Below are 14,536 nucleotides of genomic sequence, written 5' to 3' on the forward strand. Positions count from 1 at the left end.
TAGCCTGGTTGGTAGGGCGTTGGATTCGCGTCCCTTGGGTTGCGAGTTCGAACCCCGCCGGCCGAATACTCCACGTGTGTGTGGCGGCTGGCGCACTTATAAATCTCGTGGTCACAAAGTTCTCCGTGTCGAGAATAATATCACTGGGGGTACTGGGTCAGGAGTAATCGTTCTCTGGTGCAGGTCTAAATGACGATCTGTGGATGAGTGAATAAAATGCATGTATGAAGTCAGTCCCGTAAAAAAGGTTGTGACGTGTGTGCAGCTAAGTCGTACTCTTGGCTCTAGATGGCGACACTGAAAAAACAAGAGAAGCACCCTTGGCTTGAAAATCACTAACTTCTAAAGTCAGTGGGCTTGTCTGTGACAAGTGCCGTTAGAAACAACAACTAAAGCTAAATTTCTCACAATTAAAAGGACGAAATGATGACCTTCATGACCACTCCGATTATATGTTCTACGACTGTTTTCGTATCTAGATACAAAGTGTGCCTTCCGAGAACAATTGTGCTTGCCCATGAACTCAGCTTCGATCCTCTTGCTCATCACTTTAATCACCTACAATGAATTAAATCGTATTCAAGGGCGCCTACACAAATATTACGTTACTAGTAATACTACTCCGGTAGTTGAATTACGAAACTTTCTTCCTTCGCATATGGTGAATTAATCATCGCATCCTCTGATATTAGGGCGAACCCAAATACATGTCTACGTCTCCTTCCTCCATGTATGTTAACATTTGACAGGGCATCTACATATACAATACTACGCGATCTCAAGCTGAAAACCGAGAACGTATTTTGAAATGAAACGAATTTTTTTTTTTAATGAAAGAATACACTTTCATTAGAGAATTAAAAAGCAAAATATTTCTACGTTTTTATATTTAAATTATAAGTAATTATTAATTCTGCAAATCAATTTTTTTCACAAATTCAATACCAGGTGTCGCCACATATGGAACCGAAATTTAATTAAAACTGATTGATTAACTGCTAATCAAATTTCGGAAATATTAAAATAACGTAAAACCACAGAGAAAACAAAAGCATGCAAGTTTTAAAATACTAACACAATAGGATGTGAGTACAAAATCAAATACGCCAATTCCATCCTTACAAACAATAAACCAGTCATGTTACATAAAAGTCTGTCAAAAAATGACACTTTGTTCATTTGAATGATTTCCAATTCCAAAAATTCAACAGCCTATATAGAAATGACAAAGGTTCTCTTACCACGAGTACGTGTCCGTGCTGACAAGCAAGGTGCAGGGGCGTCTCTCCTTTGTTGGCCTGCTCGTTGACGGAAGCGTTGTACTGCAGAAGGAGAGCCACGGGCTCTGGTTTGCCTTGCCACGAAGCGTAGTGCAGGGGCCGCATACCTATGCAGAACAAGAAGAGGCACGAGTAACACAGGAAAATCACGTACAAAAACACATTATTATGCAACAATTATACAGTAATCCAAAACTATTGAAAAAAAATACAGAATATGATAATATTTCTGATGTTTAATTGGATAGGATTACTTCACTCATCAATACACTCACCTTATTTTCCAAGCCTATTTGTCATTGAGGTGACAAATGTAATGGGATAGCGATATGCAAAAATACACTTAATAACAATATCGCGTACAAAATGTAACAAGTAATACATAAAAAAAATTTTAAGTCAATTCCTATTTAAGTCAACAAAAAAAAAAGTTACTTTTTATTAAATTTAAAATTAATATAGATATGTATATACATATGACAGAATTACAATATTAAGTGACAAAGTTTTTTAGCTTGGCGACCATTTGGCGACTCTATTTAAAGTATTAAAAATTAATCAAATTTAATTAATCAATTAATATTTTAAATTACATAATGAATAAAGAATTACGTCATGTAATACATAAAATTTGTTTAATTGAATTCCTACTTATTTTCTTATTTTATTTATATATATATCTTATATTATTTATAATCATGTTCGCGTCAGTAATCTCAGAGTTTGGCAATGAACTTGGCGACCATTTGGCAACATGGTGACAGATTTGGCGACCAAATAGAAATTACTAAACAAATTTAATTAATTAATTTTTGAAAAAAAAAATACTGTGAAGAACTAATAGTAAGAATTGAAAAAATGGGCAGAGCATTGGCAGAGACTGGCAGACAATTTTGATAATATACCATTAACTATGATCACATTAAGCAGCATCCTCTGTATATTGATTATTCATAATTAATTCATTGTCTTAATTAAAGTTCTAGCAGGGAAAAGACTAAAGTTCTAATTAAAAATATTTTATTTATAAATCAAACCTTATTGTTATTACTTAGCTGACACAACATTAAAAAAAAATCAAAAGCAAGCAGTCAAGATTCAAAAAACATTCATGGAATATTATATATATATATATATTCAGAGTTGACCTAATTAACCCTTATCGTGGTAAGATTGCTTTTTTGAAGAAAAGCAACAAAAAATGTATATAGGTAGCTTGTTTTATATTTTATATATATATTTTTTAATATTTTTTATTTTTATATTTTATATATATTTTTATTTTATAGTGGTAGTATATTTTTATAAAGTTGTATGTATGGTGTACTATACAAAATGAACATTAGGGTTAATGGACACAACGAAGTCTCGAGAGCTCTTCAATTCGCATTATTAACCAGTTATAGTTCGTCACTGAATTCGGATTTACATGAACATACTTTTTCAAAGCTTTGGGTTTGTGGCTTTTTAAAGTAAAACTTTAAAGTTTACTTTAATTAGTTGAGTTATACTAACGTTCCGTTTTTTAAAGCAACAGTAAGGCTATTTTAGGATGGACATCATCATTTTGAACCACATTCAGATGACGAAGGCGACACCTTAAATTGCACTCCCCTCTCTCCACATTTCCACACCACACCACACAAGCAGGAGGACCCGCTTACACGACAGTTCTTCGGTGGAATCAGGGCTCGAACTTGAAACCCTCCGGTTCCGAAGGCGAGACCTTACCACCAGTGCACCGCGGTCTATGTAGTTTACTTTAAAAGGCCTCGAATGTCTGTAAATTTTCGCCCAGCATTTGTACAAGTCTAACGGTCTCTGTCTGCGGCCGCTCCACAGTGAGCTACTTCTCTTCCTAGCCATGGTTCAATAATATAATTCAAAAATCGTCCTTAAATAATATATATACAAAAACTTCAATATAACGGCGCCGACGGGATTGTTGTTAAATATGTTAAATAATAAACATTTATTTTTATAATTATCGACAATTGACTTCACTAACTTTCTCTTCGAATTATAATATATAATAATTAAGGATTTTTTTAATTAGAAAAAGTTGTGTAGCGATTTACCTACTAATTCAACATGAATATTAACTGGTGTAAGTATATAAATTACAAAATTTAGTAAAATTCATTTATTTTTGTAATTATCAACAAATGACTCCATAGACTTTCTGTATGAATTATAATATTTAATAATTGATAATCGTTTTAATTAGAAAAAAGCCGTGATTTTCCTATTAATCTATACATAGTATAGAACGAAGTCTCCTGAAAGCGTCTGTATGTTTGAAAGAGAAAAACCGGAGAAATACTTCACTGATATTGGAGATATTTGTGCCATTTTGTAGGGCATTTATTGAGGAAGGTTTTACCAGTTTAAGTCATATCAAAATAAATTTTTTTAAAAAAAAAGGAGTTTCATAATTGCGATTTTAATTATATTCCTGCCACGATTCGCGCATGCGTAAATCAGCATCATCTGTGCTTTGCACTTATCCGTGTGAAAACCTCAAACTGTGGAACAATGGGTACAATGACTTCTTTTGTATATTTTTAAATTTTAAAAAAGCTTTTCTAGTGTATATTTTTAGTGAATGGTTTTGTCCATGAACATATCATATTTGTACCTTTTAAACAGTCTAAATATTTCTGAATGTATGCTATGGAAATTACTTTGTAGTCATTTTTGATGATTTCTAAATATATTTTTATGCTTGTCAGATGTTACGTGACATGCCCATGTCATATCGGGTGGATACTAGACTTAAGTTTAAAGCTAGTTTTTCCTCTTGGATGTTATGCCACGGGCAAGGCTGTGCGGGTACTGCCAGTTCAACATAAATATTATCTGTTTATAATAAGTATTTAAATAACAAAATTTAGTAAATTTTATTCATTTTTTAAAACATTATTTTGTGCTTTGCATTCTATTTTACTAAGAGGGGTGTGTGTGCTCTCGATAAACAGTGTTTTCGCTTGATCCGAGAAGCAAATCGTTTCTCACGGAAATACATATTTTAAACGCATTATCCGTAAATCAACTGAATTCTCATACATCGATTCTACTATTTGGTTAAGCATTGGAAATATTCTTCAAGGGGAAAAAAAAAAAAAATAGCGTCATTGAGTCGACAAATGAATGCTTAGTATAAAAAGCATAAACATAATGAAAAGCAATAACATCCAACTATGCGATGTAAAGAAATTCTCAGATAAGACGTTAACCCGTAAATCTCGCTTCCACACTCCAGAATGCAAAGAAGAGGAAAGCTACCTTTGTTATCCTTGATGTCGACCTGGGCTCCCGCATCCAGCAGCAGTTGAATGATGGTGACGTGGCACATGAGGGCGGCCTGATGAAGACTCGAGATGCTGGAAAAGAGGGAGGAAAGGCGGTCAGTGAGAGGTCACTCAATTAGTAAGTAACTGACCCGAATTCGGGAGATGCACAGTCATTATCATAAAGCACTATGCGGAGATTCGAACAGACATTTGTATGGATATTAAAATAGGGTTGATGCAGTACTCAAGAGGGAAATCCAATTTCACCAGGTGCCAATGAGCAAGTTGCGACTGACAAGTTCGGTTTTTCCAAGTCGGAACATTTCAATTTATTTGAACCTTCAGTAGACTTTTCAACCAACCAAAAAGATATTTTTTACTAAAGCAAACATAACACATAAGAAAAATAATAAAATGATTATAGACATTTTATTGGCGTCATTATATTAAAACTTTTACGGCGCTTAGTAATATTTCATTCAATACCGATTCTATCAACCACTACAGTCTTATTTTAAACGAAACAGTGAGTTTATTGTATGCTACTATTTTGAAGATTTTAAACTAATTCTTAAATGGCATCCTATTCCATCTTAGAGCTTTGCAATCAGCGATGTTTTTTATTTTTTTATTTCCATCTCAAATTTGTAATGTTTAAATTGAATTCGCTTCCATTTTCGTGCTAGTTTTGAATATCTAAGAACACTTGTCTCATTTCGAACGCCATCTGATCATCATCAACCGCCCCTTTCAGAATGGCGAGCCAACAAATTAAAATAACAATGAATTATATTTAAGCGATAATTTTCCCTTTTCAATGTGCGCTGGTAGCTGCCCGGGCGAGTATTTTTTTGCAAAATAATCATGATCGGATCCAGACAGCAATAATTGAAAAATTGAACTTAATTAAAAATAAGGATAGCGGAATAAAATACAAAATAATTCAGAAATATGATATCTTCAACATAACACATATACAGGCTATACATTGTTTTTTTTATTGACAAAAGGCCTTTCTGTGGTTACTATATCCGACATGGACCCTTTTTCCTTTGATACAAATTAATAAACTTATCAGTTCGATATCACGAAGCTTCTTCGATTATTTACATTTCTTAAATAGTGCAGGAAGCATGATCCAAAGCCACCCTAAGGAGTCGTCACCACTTCTTATATCAAAGACCAATTATACCACCCATAACAGACGGACTGAAGCCGTGAAAGCTTTTCATTAGAGATCAGAGCAGAGCACAATCGGCGTCACACCTAAGATGGGTGGGAAAAGACGAAGGAAGCGAATACATAAATACAAATAAGACGTCCTTCCCAGGGGAATGGCTTCTCGAAGCAACTACATTGCGTTATAGCACAGCCCCATTTCTACCCGCTGCTCCTCAGCCCCGGTGAGGATTATCCAAAAATAAGAGCGGAGGGAAAAACACTTTATTTCGGAACAGGCGTAAGGGAATTGCCTTCCCATTTGGAAGTGCGTTTCGGCCGCCGGCCTTCTGTGTTTATAGAATCGACATACACAAGTTACCCGAAATAAGATGGGAAAAGGAGATTTTTTTTTCTTTATCGCACCTTTTCCCCTCACGAGGAAAAACAAACAGAATACTATTTAAGGGGACAGCTGCTCACCCTTCAGTGTTCCAAAAACATGTAACATAAATGTAACTGCGTGTGAAAAAATAAATGGTAGATGACCTGGTTTGCTTGCTAGTCTAAGCCATCCAGCTTTTTTAAGACACAAAAGGAGTTTAAAATAATGAAGCAAAATGGGTGGTAGTTGCTTTGTCATTGCAAATTGTAATTGTAATTGCTTTGTTGAGCAAAGTTGCTTCAAAGCAACTTAACAGTGTTTATCGGCCATCTAGAAATTATTAAAAAAAAGATGGCAACTTCGAATCAAATTCTAGTGCTTATTATGGTAGGCCGCGAAAACATTGGAGACCTTACGATAACTTTTTGAAGAGAGCCTTATGCTTACAACCTACATTCATGTTAATCTTAGATAATGAAAAATTGGACAATTAGTAATGACTAATCAATTGATGGGAAATTTGAAACTTGTAATCAGCGACATTAATGCCAGAAAAGATTTATCAAATGTCCTTTTATTCTTCTTATTTTCCAACTATTATCTTTTGTTTGCATGATATCATTTTATAATATTGCGCTCATACAGCGAGAGTGATCAGCGAGATCCCTTTTTACCGAAATTTTCTGTTTTTGCACTCGATTATCGAATTACAAGGATAAATACATTTTTGCCAATCAAATTTAATTATTTATATTATATTATAGTGCGAATACATTTTAAACATAGCGAAATGTAATAAAAAATAAAAACTTTCAGAGAAATATTTAAAAATTAATAGTAAGTAACAGTATAATGGAGGGTATGAACGAATTTTAGGGATTTTATGGAAAACTGTATTTTAGAGTCAAATAAATATTAGAACAGGTGCAATTGCCATAAAATTAATTAGTTCTATTAATGTAAGTAAAAATAAATACCAGAAGAAAATATATAAAACAGATACAAGTAAATAAAAGAAAAATAAACACAAGTAAATAAATATTAGCTAACCTTTATTATAAAGGCATAATATCATTTACTATAGAATTTAGTCCAACCTAATTACAAAACTTAAAGATTTTAGACATTTTTCTAAATTGTTTGATGTTTCGAATTCTTTTAGGATTTTTTCAATTCTTTCATCCAATTTTACATATGCTTTCTTCCTTTTTATTCCAGGGTCGCCTAGCTCTCTGGATTTCAAATTAAAAGACACTTTTTGTGTTTCTTCTTTTAGTATTCTAACTAATAAGTGGACATTAGGCTGGTTTCTGCTTGTGATTGCATTTAATTTGGAATTCCACCCTTCAACAGAATTATTTGTCCTATGACGCTGTCCATATACATTCCATACTTTAATGGGCATATTTGGAGAAAGGTCTTCTCTCTCATCAATATCGGCTTATCTCTACAGCCGTGCAAAGCTCGAAACTACACAATAGATGACATACGACTGATTAGGAAAACAACACAATAGGTGCAAAAATGTCCGCTCTGCCCACCAGCTCCTCTCACGTGTCCGCTGTCCGCTCTGGCCACGTGACCGATCATTTAGTCACCTGCATTTCATGTATGTAAGATAAATGAGTGTGTGCAAGTGCGTGTTGACGCTCTACAGGCTACCAAACTAGGCACATACCAAACTTTCAAGGTAAAAATGTGCACCTAGGGGAAATTTTTTTTTTGAAATTTTAATTACAATTCTCATTAATTAAAAATCAAGCGACATCTCTTTTTTTAAGATCTTTTCATGATAACTTCCAACAATATTATTGTATAAAAATGGGTTTTACATCACACTAAAATTTAAAAAAATTATACTTGCATTGATACCAATGCTTCAAGCACTAAATTAAGTTCCTATTTTCAATGAATTAAAAAATCATTTTAACCATACTTTTAAATATTTCGCTCAGAATAAAAATAAAATTTAACCTGCACAAGCAAATTACGAGTGCACAGAAAAAATTTATTTTATCAACGTATTGCCATCGCATTGACAAAAACTCAAATTAAAAAAAAAAAAAAAAAAAAAAAAAAGCTAACTATTACTGCAAATTAAACATAGAAATGTGGAATTTTTCAAGTGTCTACATGAAATGAATATGAAGTATATTTTCCTAAAAAGAAATGCAATAATAAGTACCTTTAAACTAAATCAGGAAATTTAAAAACCTATGATAATTAAACAATAAAACCTACAACATTTAAACCTTTTTTTAAACCTTTGTCTTTGGGAAAAAAAAAAAAAAAAAAAAAAAAAACTTTTCAAAGACTCTTTAAACTGGCATTTTTGTGCTGTAATTATTTTAGAAGTTCTAAACTGACTTTTCACCTTTGGAAAGGTACACAATAAACAGAGCATATGGAATAAATAAAAAAACAACCGTTTTTTAAATATCTGACAGTTAAAGGGAATCATAAGCATGAAATCATATCTAAACGATTTAAATGAAATTAAGCATAGCAAATATCACCAGCAAACCAACTGTTCGCCAGAGCCCAATAGATCTTCCTCCTCAATAAGAGGAGACAGTTAATTGTGTTACATTATACTAACTAGCAAGGAGGATTTAAAAATCAAAGATAAATCCTATCATATTTAAACCAAAGTCTACGAAAAGATAAGTATTTACACTTTAAGTTGGCGCATAAAATACTTTTTTGCAATAGTTATTTCATTAGTTAAAAAATGAAGTAAAAGTTGAGAAAGCAATAAAGTCAGAAATATAATTTGATTATTTAATTAACTTATTTAAGAAATAATTAACTATAAATAATAAATACCAGAAATGTCAGTTACCCAATAATGGACCCCACAATGGCATGTACAAATTTCGTGCCGTAAGTGTTTAGTAATGTAAAAGTATTAATACAAAATTTCACAAAATACTGAATTTTTAGCAACTACTAATCCCGGCGAATCAACTGGTAGCCAAAGGTAGCAAGTATGAAAGTACCAGCTGCCTGTGCAAATAAAAATAGTTCTTTCCGCTTTATGACAACATTTTGGATCGTGTAAAAGTACTTACATTTATTAACTCAGACCATTTCATGACTAAAAGAAATTTCAGAATTCAGAAATGTCATGCATTTTACTTACTCAATAAAACGACTTTAAAAAATTGCTTTGAAACGAAGATTGCGGAAAAATGAAATTTTAGTGAATAATTTAAGAAAAATGAATGACATCTTTACTTATTTGCATAAAGCGTTTTCTCTCTCTCAATCATACCTAAAGAGAATATTTAAAAATACGATCGAATAAGACAATTTTGCAACCTCACATCAAAGATATGTTGACCGCAGTGGCCTGGTGGTAAGGTCTCGGCTTTGGAATGGGTGGGTTTCAGGTACGAGACACGATTTCGCAGAAGAACCGTCGTGTAAGCGGGTATGATGCACGCTGAATCCGTCGGGCCCAAGCGTCCTCCCGCTGGTGTGGTGTGAAAATTTGGAGAGGGTGGTGGGAGCTCATATGCTGTCCTAGTCATCTGACCATGGTTCAAAATGACGATGCCGTCCCAAAATAGTCTAGAGTTGCTTTAAAGCGGGACTTTAATATAACTAAACTAAACACCTCAAAAAATATAGCAAGGAGAAATACTAAAGAGTTTACTAGATCCACGAAATCGGATTTCTCTACACCGCATGCGCAGCAAAACAAATGTTTTAAATCCATTTTAAACCATAACACGTGTTTGAATTTATACTGATGAAAATATCTATTCGAGTCCAATTCCCTCTTCCGTCCGGAACTTTATTCTCCAAACAAAACCGGATCATTCCAGACAACAAAACAGAATTCAGATCTCGTGCCTCCACCTAACCAGAAGAGAAAACGCGCGGCTCTCGGAAAGCCAGATGCAGACATTTTTCACACATTCCGCGATGCAGTGCAAAATCCGCGGAATGCGCTTACTCCTCGCGATTTAAAGCGCGCCAGACTCGTACGATTCCTGCCATATTTCAGTTTTAGAGCCGCGTTTAATGGTCCGCAGTGTCTCGTCCGAGTGCACAGGTTTTAATTCTTAATATCGTGACGCGGACAATTGCGCTATAAAGGAAAACATCCACGCACGCCGCTCCATAAAATCCCGTTCGGCAGACTCCTCGAGACAATTCGGTAAGAGACTCTACATTTTAAACAGGCGTCATTTGTTATGTCTGAAATGTCTGGGAGTCACTTAAATCAAGGAGACGTTTAGAGAAGATGGCCAGATGGGTGGTTGTTTGCATTCAGAAGATTCGTCTCTATCTTCTCTTCTGTGAATTCAAATATATTTAAATTAAAAACACAACCAGAACGCATTTATTATTTGATTTGTACAATATCCAAACATTATTTTGATTTAAAAAATGCTTCATTCTGATCATTTCGGGTAAAATTTCTATTAAAAAATAACTTTTGAAAAACATTCATTTTTCAAATAAAAATAGGAACAGTACTTTCTTCTTTCATGCATTTTTGGGCAAGACAGTAAACAAAAAAAAAAAAAAAAAAAAAGAAGAAGAAGAAGAAGAAGGGGGAAAAAAAAAATTAAAATCCATCATTTTAAGATACCAGAAATAGAAAATGAATCAGAAAATGAGAAGTATTCATGCCCAAAATAGATTTTAAATAAAATACTTTAAAACATATCCTCCTCCAGAGAACTTGGAACTATATACAAAGCAATAATTTATAATTATCGAAACTATTATAAATATGATTTGTTCATCACTCTAGCACTGGCTTCACTTTAACTTCCGAGTTGTATAGTTTTTATTTCCCTACAGTGATCAAACAAGGTACCAGCACATTTCTTTATAATAATACTATATAAGCTCAAAATGCTTGCACACGTTTTCTGTGTTCTTCCAAATCGGTTCGCAGCGACCATCATCGCTTTTACCGAGAAATCCCGATAATAGATAAAAATGGGGCGTTTTATCCATTAAAGGAAATGAAAATTATTAAAGAAGATGGGAGCTACACCTGCTCCTCCGTAAATATAAATGCATAACATCTTTTTGATTTAAAGAAAAGCGAGAGGGGTGTTCAATTCCTTTATGAGAACCAAGACTAGCAAGAGATGCAGTCCTAAGAGGAAGGCAGAAAGCAAGAACAAGAGGAACGTGAGACAAATATTTTGAGCTTATATATTTTTAAAAGGGAAGCTACTGTTACAGCATTTTGTGTTCGACATGTTTCAAAGACAGAACTGAACTCAGTTTAAGTGCAGTCTAATTTCAAATAATTAGAAAATAATTATTTTTAGAACGAAATTAATTTAAATTATTCCATACGCAGTTCTTTAAATGACATCTTTCCTTCTTTCACGATAATTATCAAGAGGATTCAATTTTCAGTTGTAATTAAGATTTGTATGTTAGAAACGTGACCCACACCGATATAGCCCTCATTCAGAGGCAGAAAGCGGGAAAAAAAGAGACCTTGGAAACGAATTCACAAAGAAAAGTATTTGCCCTAAGTCCATCTGACATACCAGTTATTTTACATGTGTGTAGATTCTGGAACATAAGAACCAAAAAAAAAAAAAAAAAACGCGAATATATATTATATATAATTTTAAATTTATCCGTTTCCTTAAAAATTATTTTTTAATCAAGCTCCAATTTAAATTTTGAGTCGTGTAATGCATTATTTCAGAATGCTATTCTAATACTATGTCAGTAAAATGAGGGAAAATTCTCTTTTAAATCTACAAAAACTCTTAACGTATTGTTACACTATTTTTCTTTTTCTACTTTTTACCTTCCTAACTCGGACTGCGTCATTGCTTTGGTCAGCGTCTTGACAAAAAATAAATAAATAAAATAATTTCCGCTGAAAATTGAGATTATGATTGAATACGAGAAAAATAAAAGATGGCATTAAAAAACTGTTCCTTGTGCGAGAAAATTGGTATATTATATTATATATATAATGTAAAACACATTGTTTTAAAGCAGTTTCGTAGCCAAAGAAAGGGAAGAACACACTTTGAATTTTTAAACTTCGTTTTTATTCCATCCCAGGAGACAATTTATGTACAGGAAGCAAGCGACGAGGTACGTCAATATATATCACAAAACAAAAGCTAAAAGAGAAAAAAGATTTGAATAAAGATTGAAATATTTTTCCCGATGATTATATACTGAAATATTCGGATAGGGATTTCTTTATATACGTCGATTTAGGCAAGGAAATTATAGGTATCTTTAAAAGAATTCGCTTAGCTTGACTGATTTTTTATCCCTTCACTCGGAACGTGAGAACCGCTGATTTAAGCATTTTTATAGAGCTGGTGTAGCATTAATGAAATAAAAGGAAAGCGGAATTGGATCAGGAAATAAGAAAACGTTTTAGAATTAAATTAATAGGGCTCAAATTAAGTTAAAAATTAGGAAATTAATTAACTTTAAATAAGATTTTAAAATATCATTACACATACACAAACACACTATGAAAAGCATAATATGTATAATGGAGGCCAAATTCGCGAACAACGGCATATGAGGGTTAAAAACTCCTGTCGATATAAATACTAAATCATCCACTTTAATAGTAGCATGGAAGGGGGGGGGGCTGGAAAAATAAAAAGCATTTTATAAGATTAAAATCTCGAATTATGATCTCACACCTTCAAGAAAAAAAGGCATACAGTATTTAAATTTAAGAAGGAAAAAAAATCGAACAAAATTCTTAAAATTCGATAAAGGTCAAAGAGCCACGCACTCCCAGCGAGAGCTGAAACCCAGCATTTAAGAGTAGATAAAGCTCACCTCCCACATGAGCAAACACAGGCAGTAGATGCGAAACTCTATTTACATTGCCGAAGATTGCGGGCAGGGACGAGGCATTTTTCTCCCTCGTCCATTACTGCGATGCGTGGGCAAGATGGATTGGCACTTAAAAGTGAACCGAAATGTTAGAAGAGGGGAGGGTGGCGGCGGGCGTTTTATGAGCCCGCAATCCAGGAAGTTCTGGCCGGCCAAAGGTCGGACCTAGGTGAGAGACAAGGGAAGGAACAATGAAAATCACATAAAGACATCTGTTTTAGGTGAAAGGTAAGCGTCATTTCTGTCGTTACTCCCTGGCGCTCCATTTTAATGGAGTCATTTTCTTGCGAGGAAGGTGGCCGAGTAGAGGGATGAGGGTAGGAAGAGTATCACCTTTTAGAGTTTTGCGCTGCCTTATTAATAATAGTATATAATTACAAAATTCTTCATTTAGAATTTGTAATATGATACTGAACAGGCTAGAGATCTTCTGCAACTATTTCACGGTCCTGATAGTTCTAAGAACATTTTATTAATTGCATATTGTCATTATGATGCGAAAAGTGATATTATTTATGGTTTCTAATGAACGAATTTTTATTTCAGTATTCATTTTTTTTTCTCCGTTCGTTCTACTCAAAAAAATTTAATAAATTTCTGAGAAATGTTTCGAATAAGAATATGTCACTGGTGGGGGAAAAAAATCAAAAACATACATTAATGAAATGCCCCCATAGGACCAACAGTAGATATTTTTTAGGTAAGCAATTTATCATTGGAAATGAAATTCATTTTAAGCTGGAAAAGATAATTTTGAAAGATTTCTGAAAAAGTATGAGCGGTGAATAAGGACTTTCATTTTACCACTTCTTTTCAGTACCAGTGACATGATGACATGACGGGAGCAATGTGACAATTTTTGCATAGTGCCTCTAACCCCAATCCATTCCAAATGTATTGTGTCAATAACTGAATGTTGTTTTATTTTGCAACAACTGTTAATCGAACTTAAATTTACTTTTTAAACAGAGTTAGAATCCTCACCGAGTTCAACATTCAAATTAAAAATCAATTACTTAATAAAAAAGATTATCAAATCCTTTTTCTCGTTACACATGCACGAAATTTGTTACATTTATCAATAGTTATTATAAGTCTTCTTAAATTTTCTGACAATATGCAGGAGCGTCCAATCAGTTATCTTCGGGAAATAAGATGCATGAAATCAATCCTAAATAATCCTATAATTTTGTATCTGACTGCAGAGTTGAGCATGGAATCATTCCTTTGTTTGCCAATCATGGAAAACCTTTGCCGATCGCGTGCATGGCTTCATTTCTCACCCAACACAGACGCACCTTCATCCAGTCTGCTCTTGAGACCACCGCAATTCCTCACGGATCTCATTAACACTGTCACCTCACCGATAATCTCATCTCCATCTACAAATGGAAACAACAGATCCCCTCCGATACTAGAAAGGGGTCGCCAAAAAACAAGCCACAGGCGGCATCCGCTTCCATTGCGATCCCTATCGAAGACGTCAGCCTCTATCTGATCCAATATCTCGTTCGGCATAATGTAACATTTAAAAGGGACGACAACAGAGCTGAGAA

At 33.8% G+C, this 14,536-nt stretch overlaps 1 protein-coding gene across 1 annotated transcript in view; it reads right to left on the reverse strand.

Moving 5' to 3' along the window:
- Positions 1–14,536, reverse strand: part of LOC129987936 (caskin-2-like) — a 357,174-nt gene that overhangs the window by 186,252 nt on the left and 156,386 nt on the right. The window contains exons 3-4 of the mRNA XM_056095944.1: positions 4,566–4,663; positions 1,242–1,387 (exon numbers count right to left, since the gene is read on the reverse strand). Coding sequence (XP_055951919.1) covers positions 1,242–1,387; positions 4,566–4,663 — 244 coding nt within the window. The remainder of the gene's footprint in view (positions 1–1,241; positions 1,388–4,565; positions 4,664–14,536) is intronic.

This window comes from Argiope bruennichi, chromosome 10, assembly GCF_947563725.1.
Source record: "Argiope bruennichi chromosome 10, qqArgBrue1.1, whole genome shotgun sequence".
Taxonomy (NCBI): Eukaryota; Metazoa; Arthropoda; class Arachnida; order Araneae; family Araneidae; genus Argiope; species Argiope bruennichi.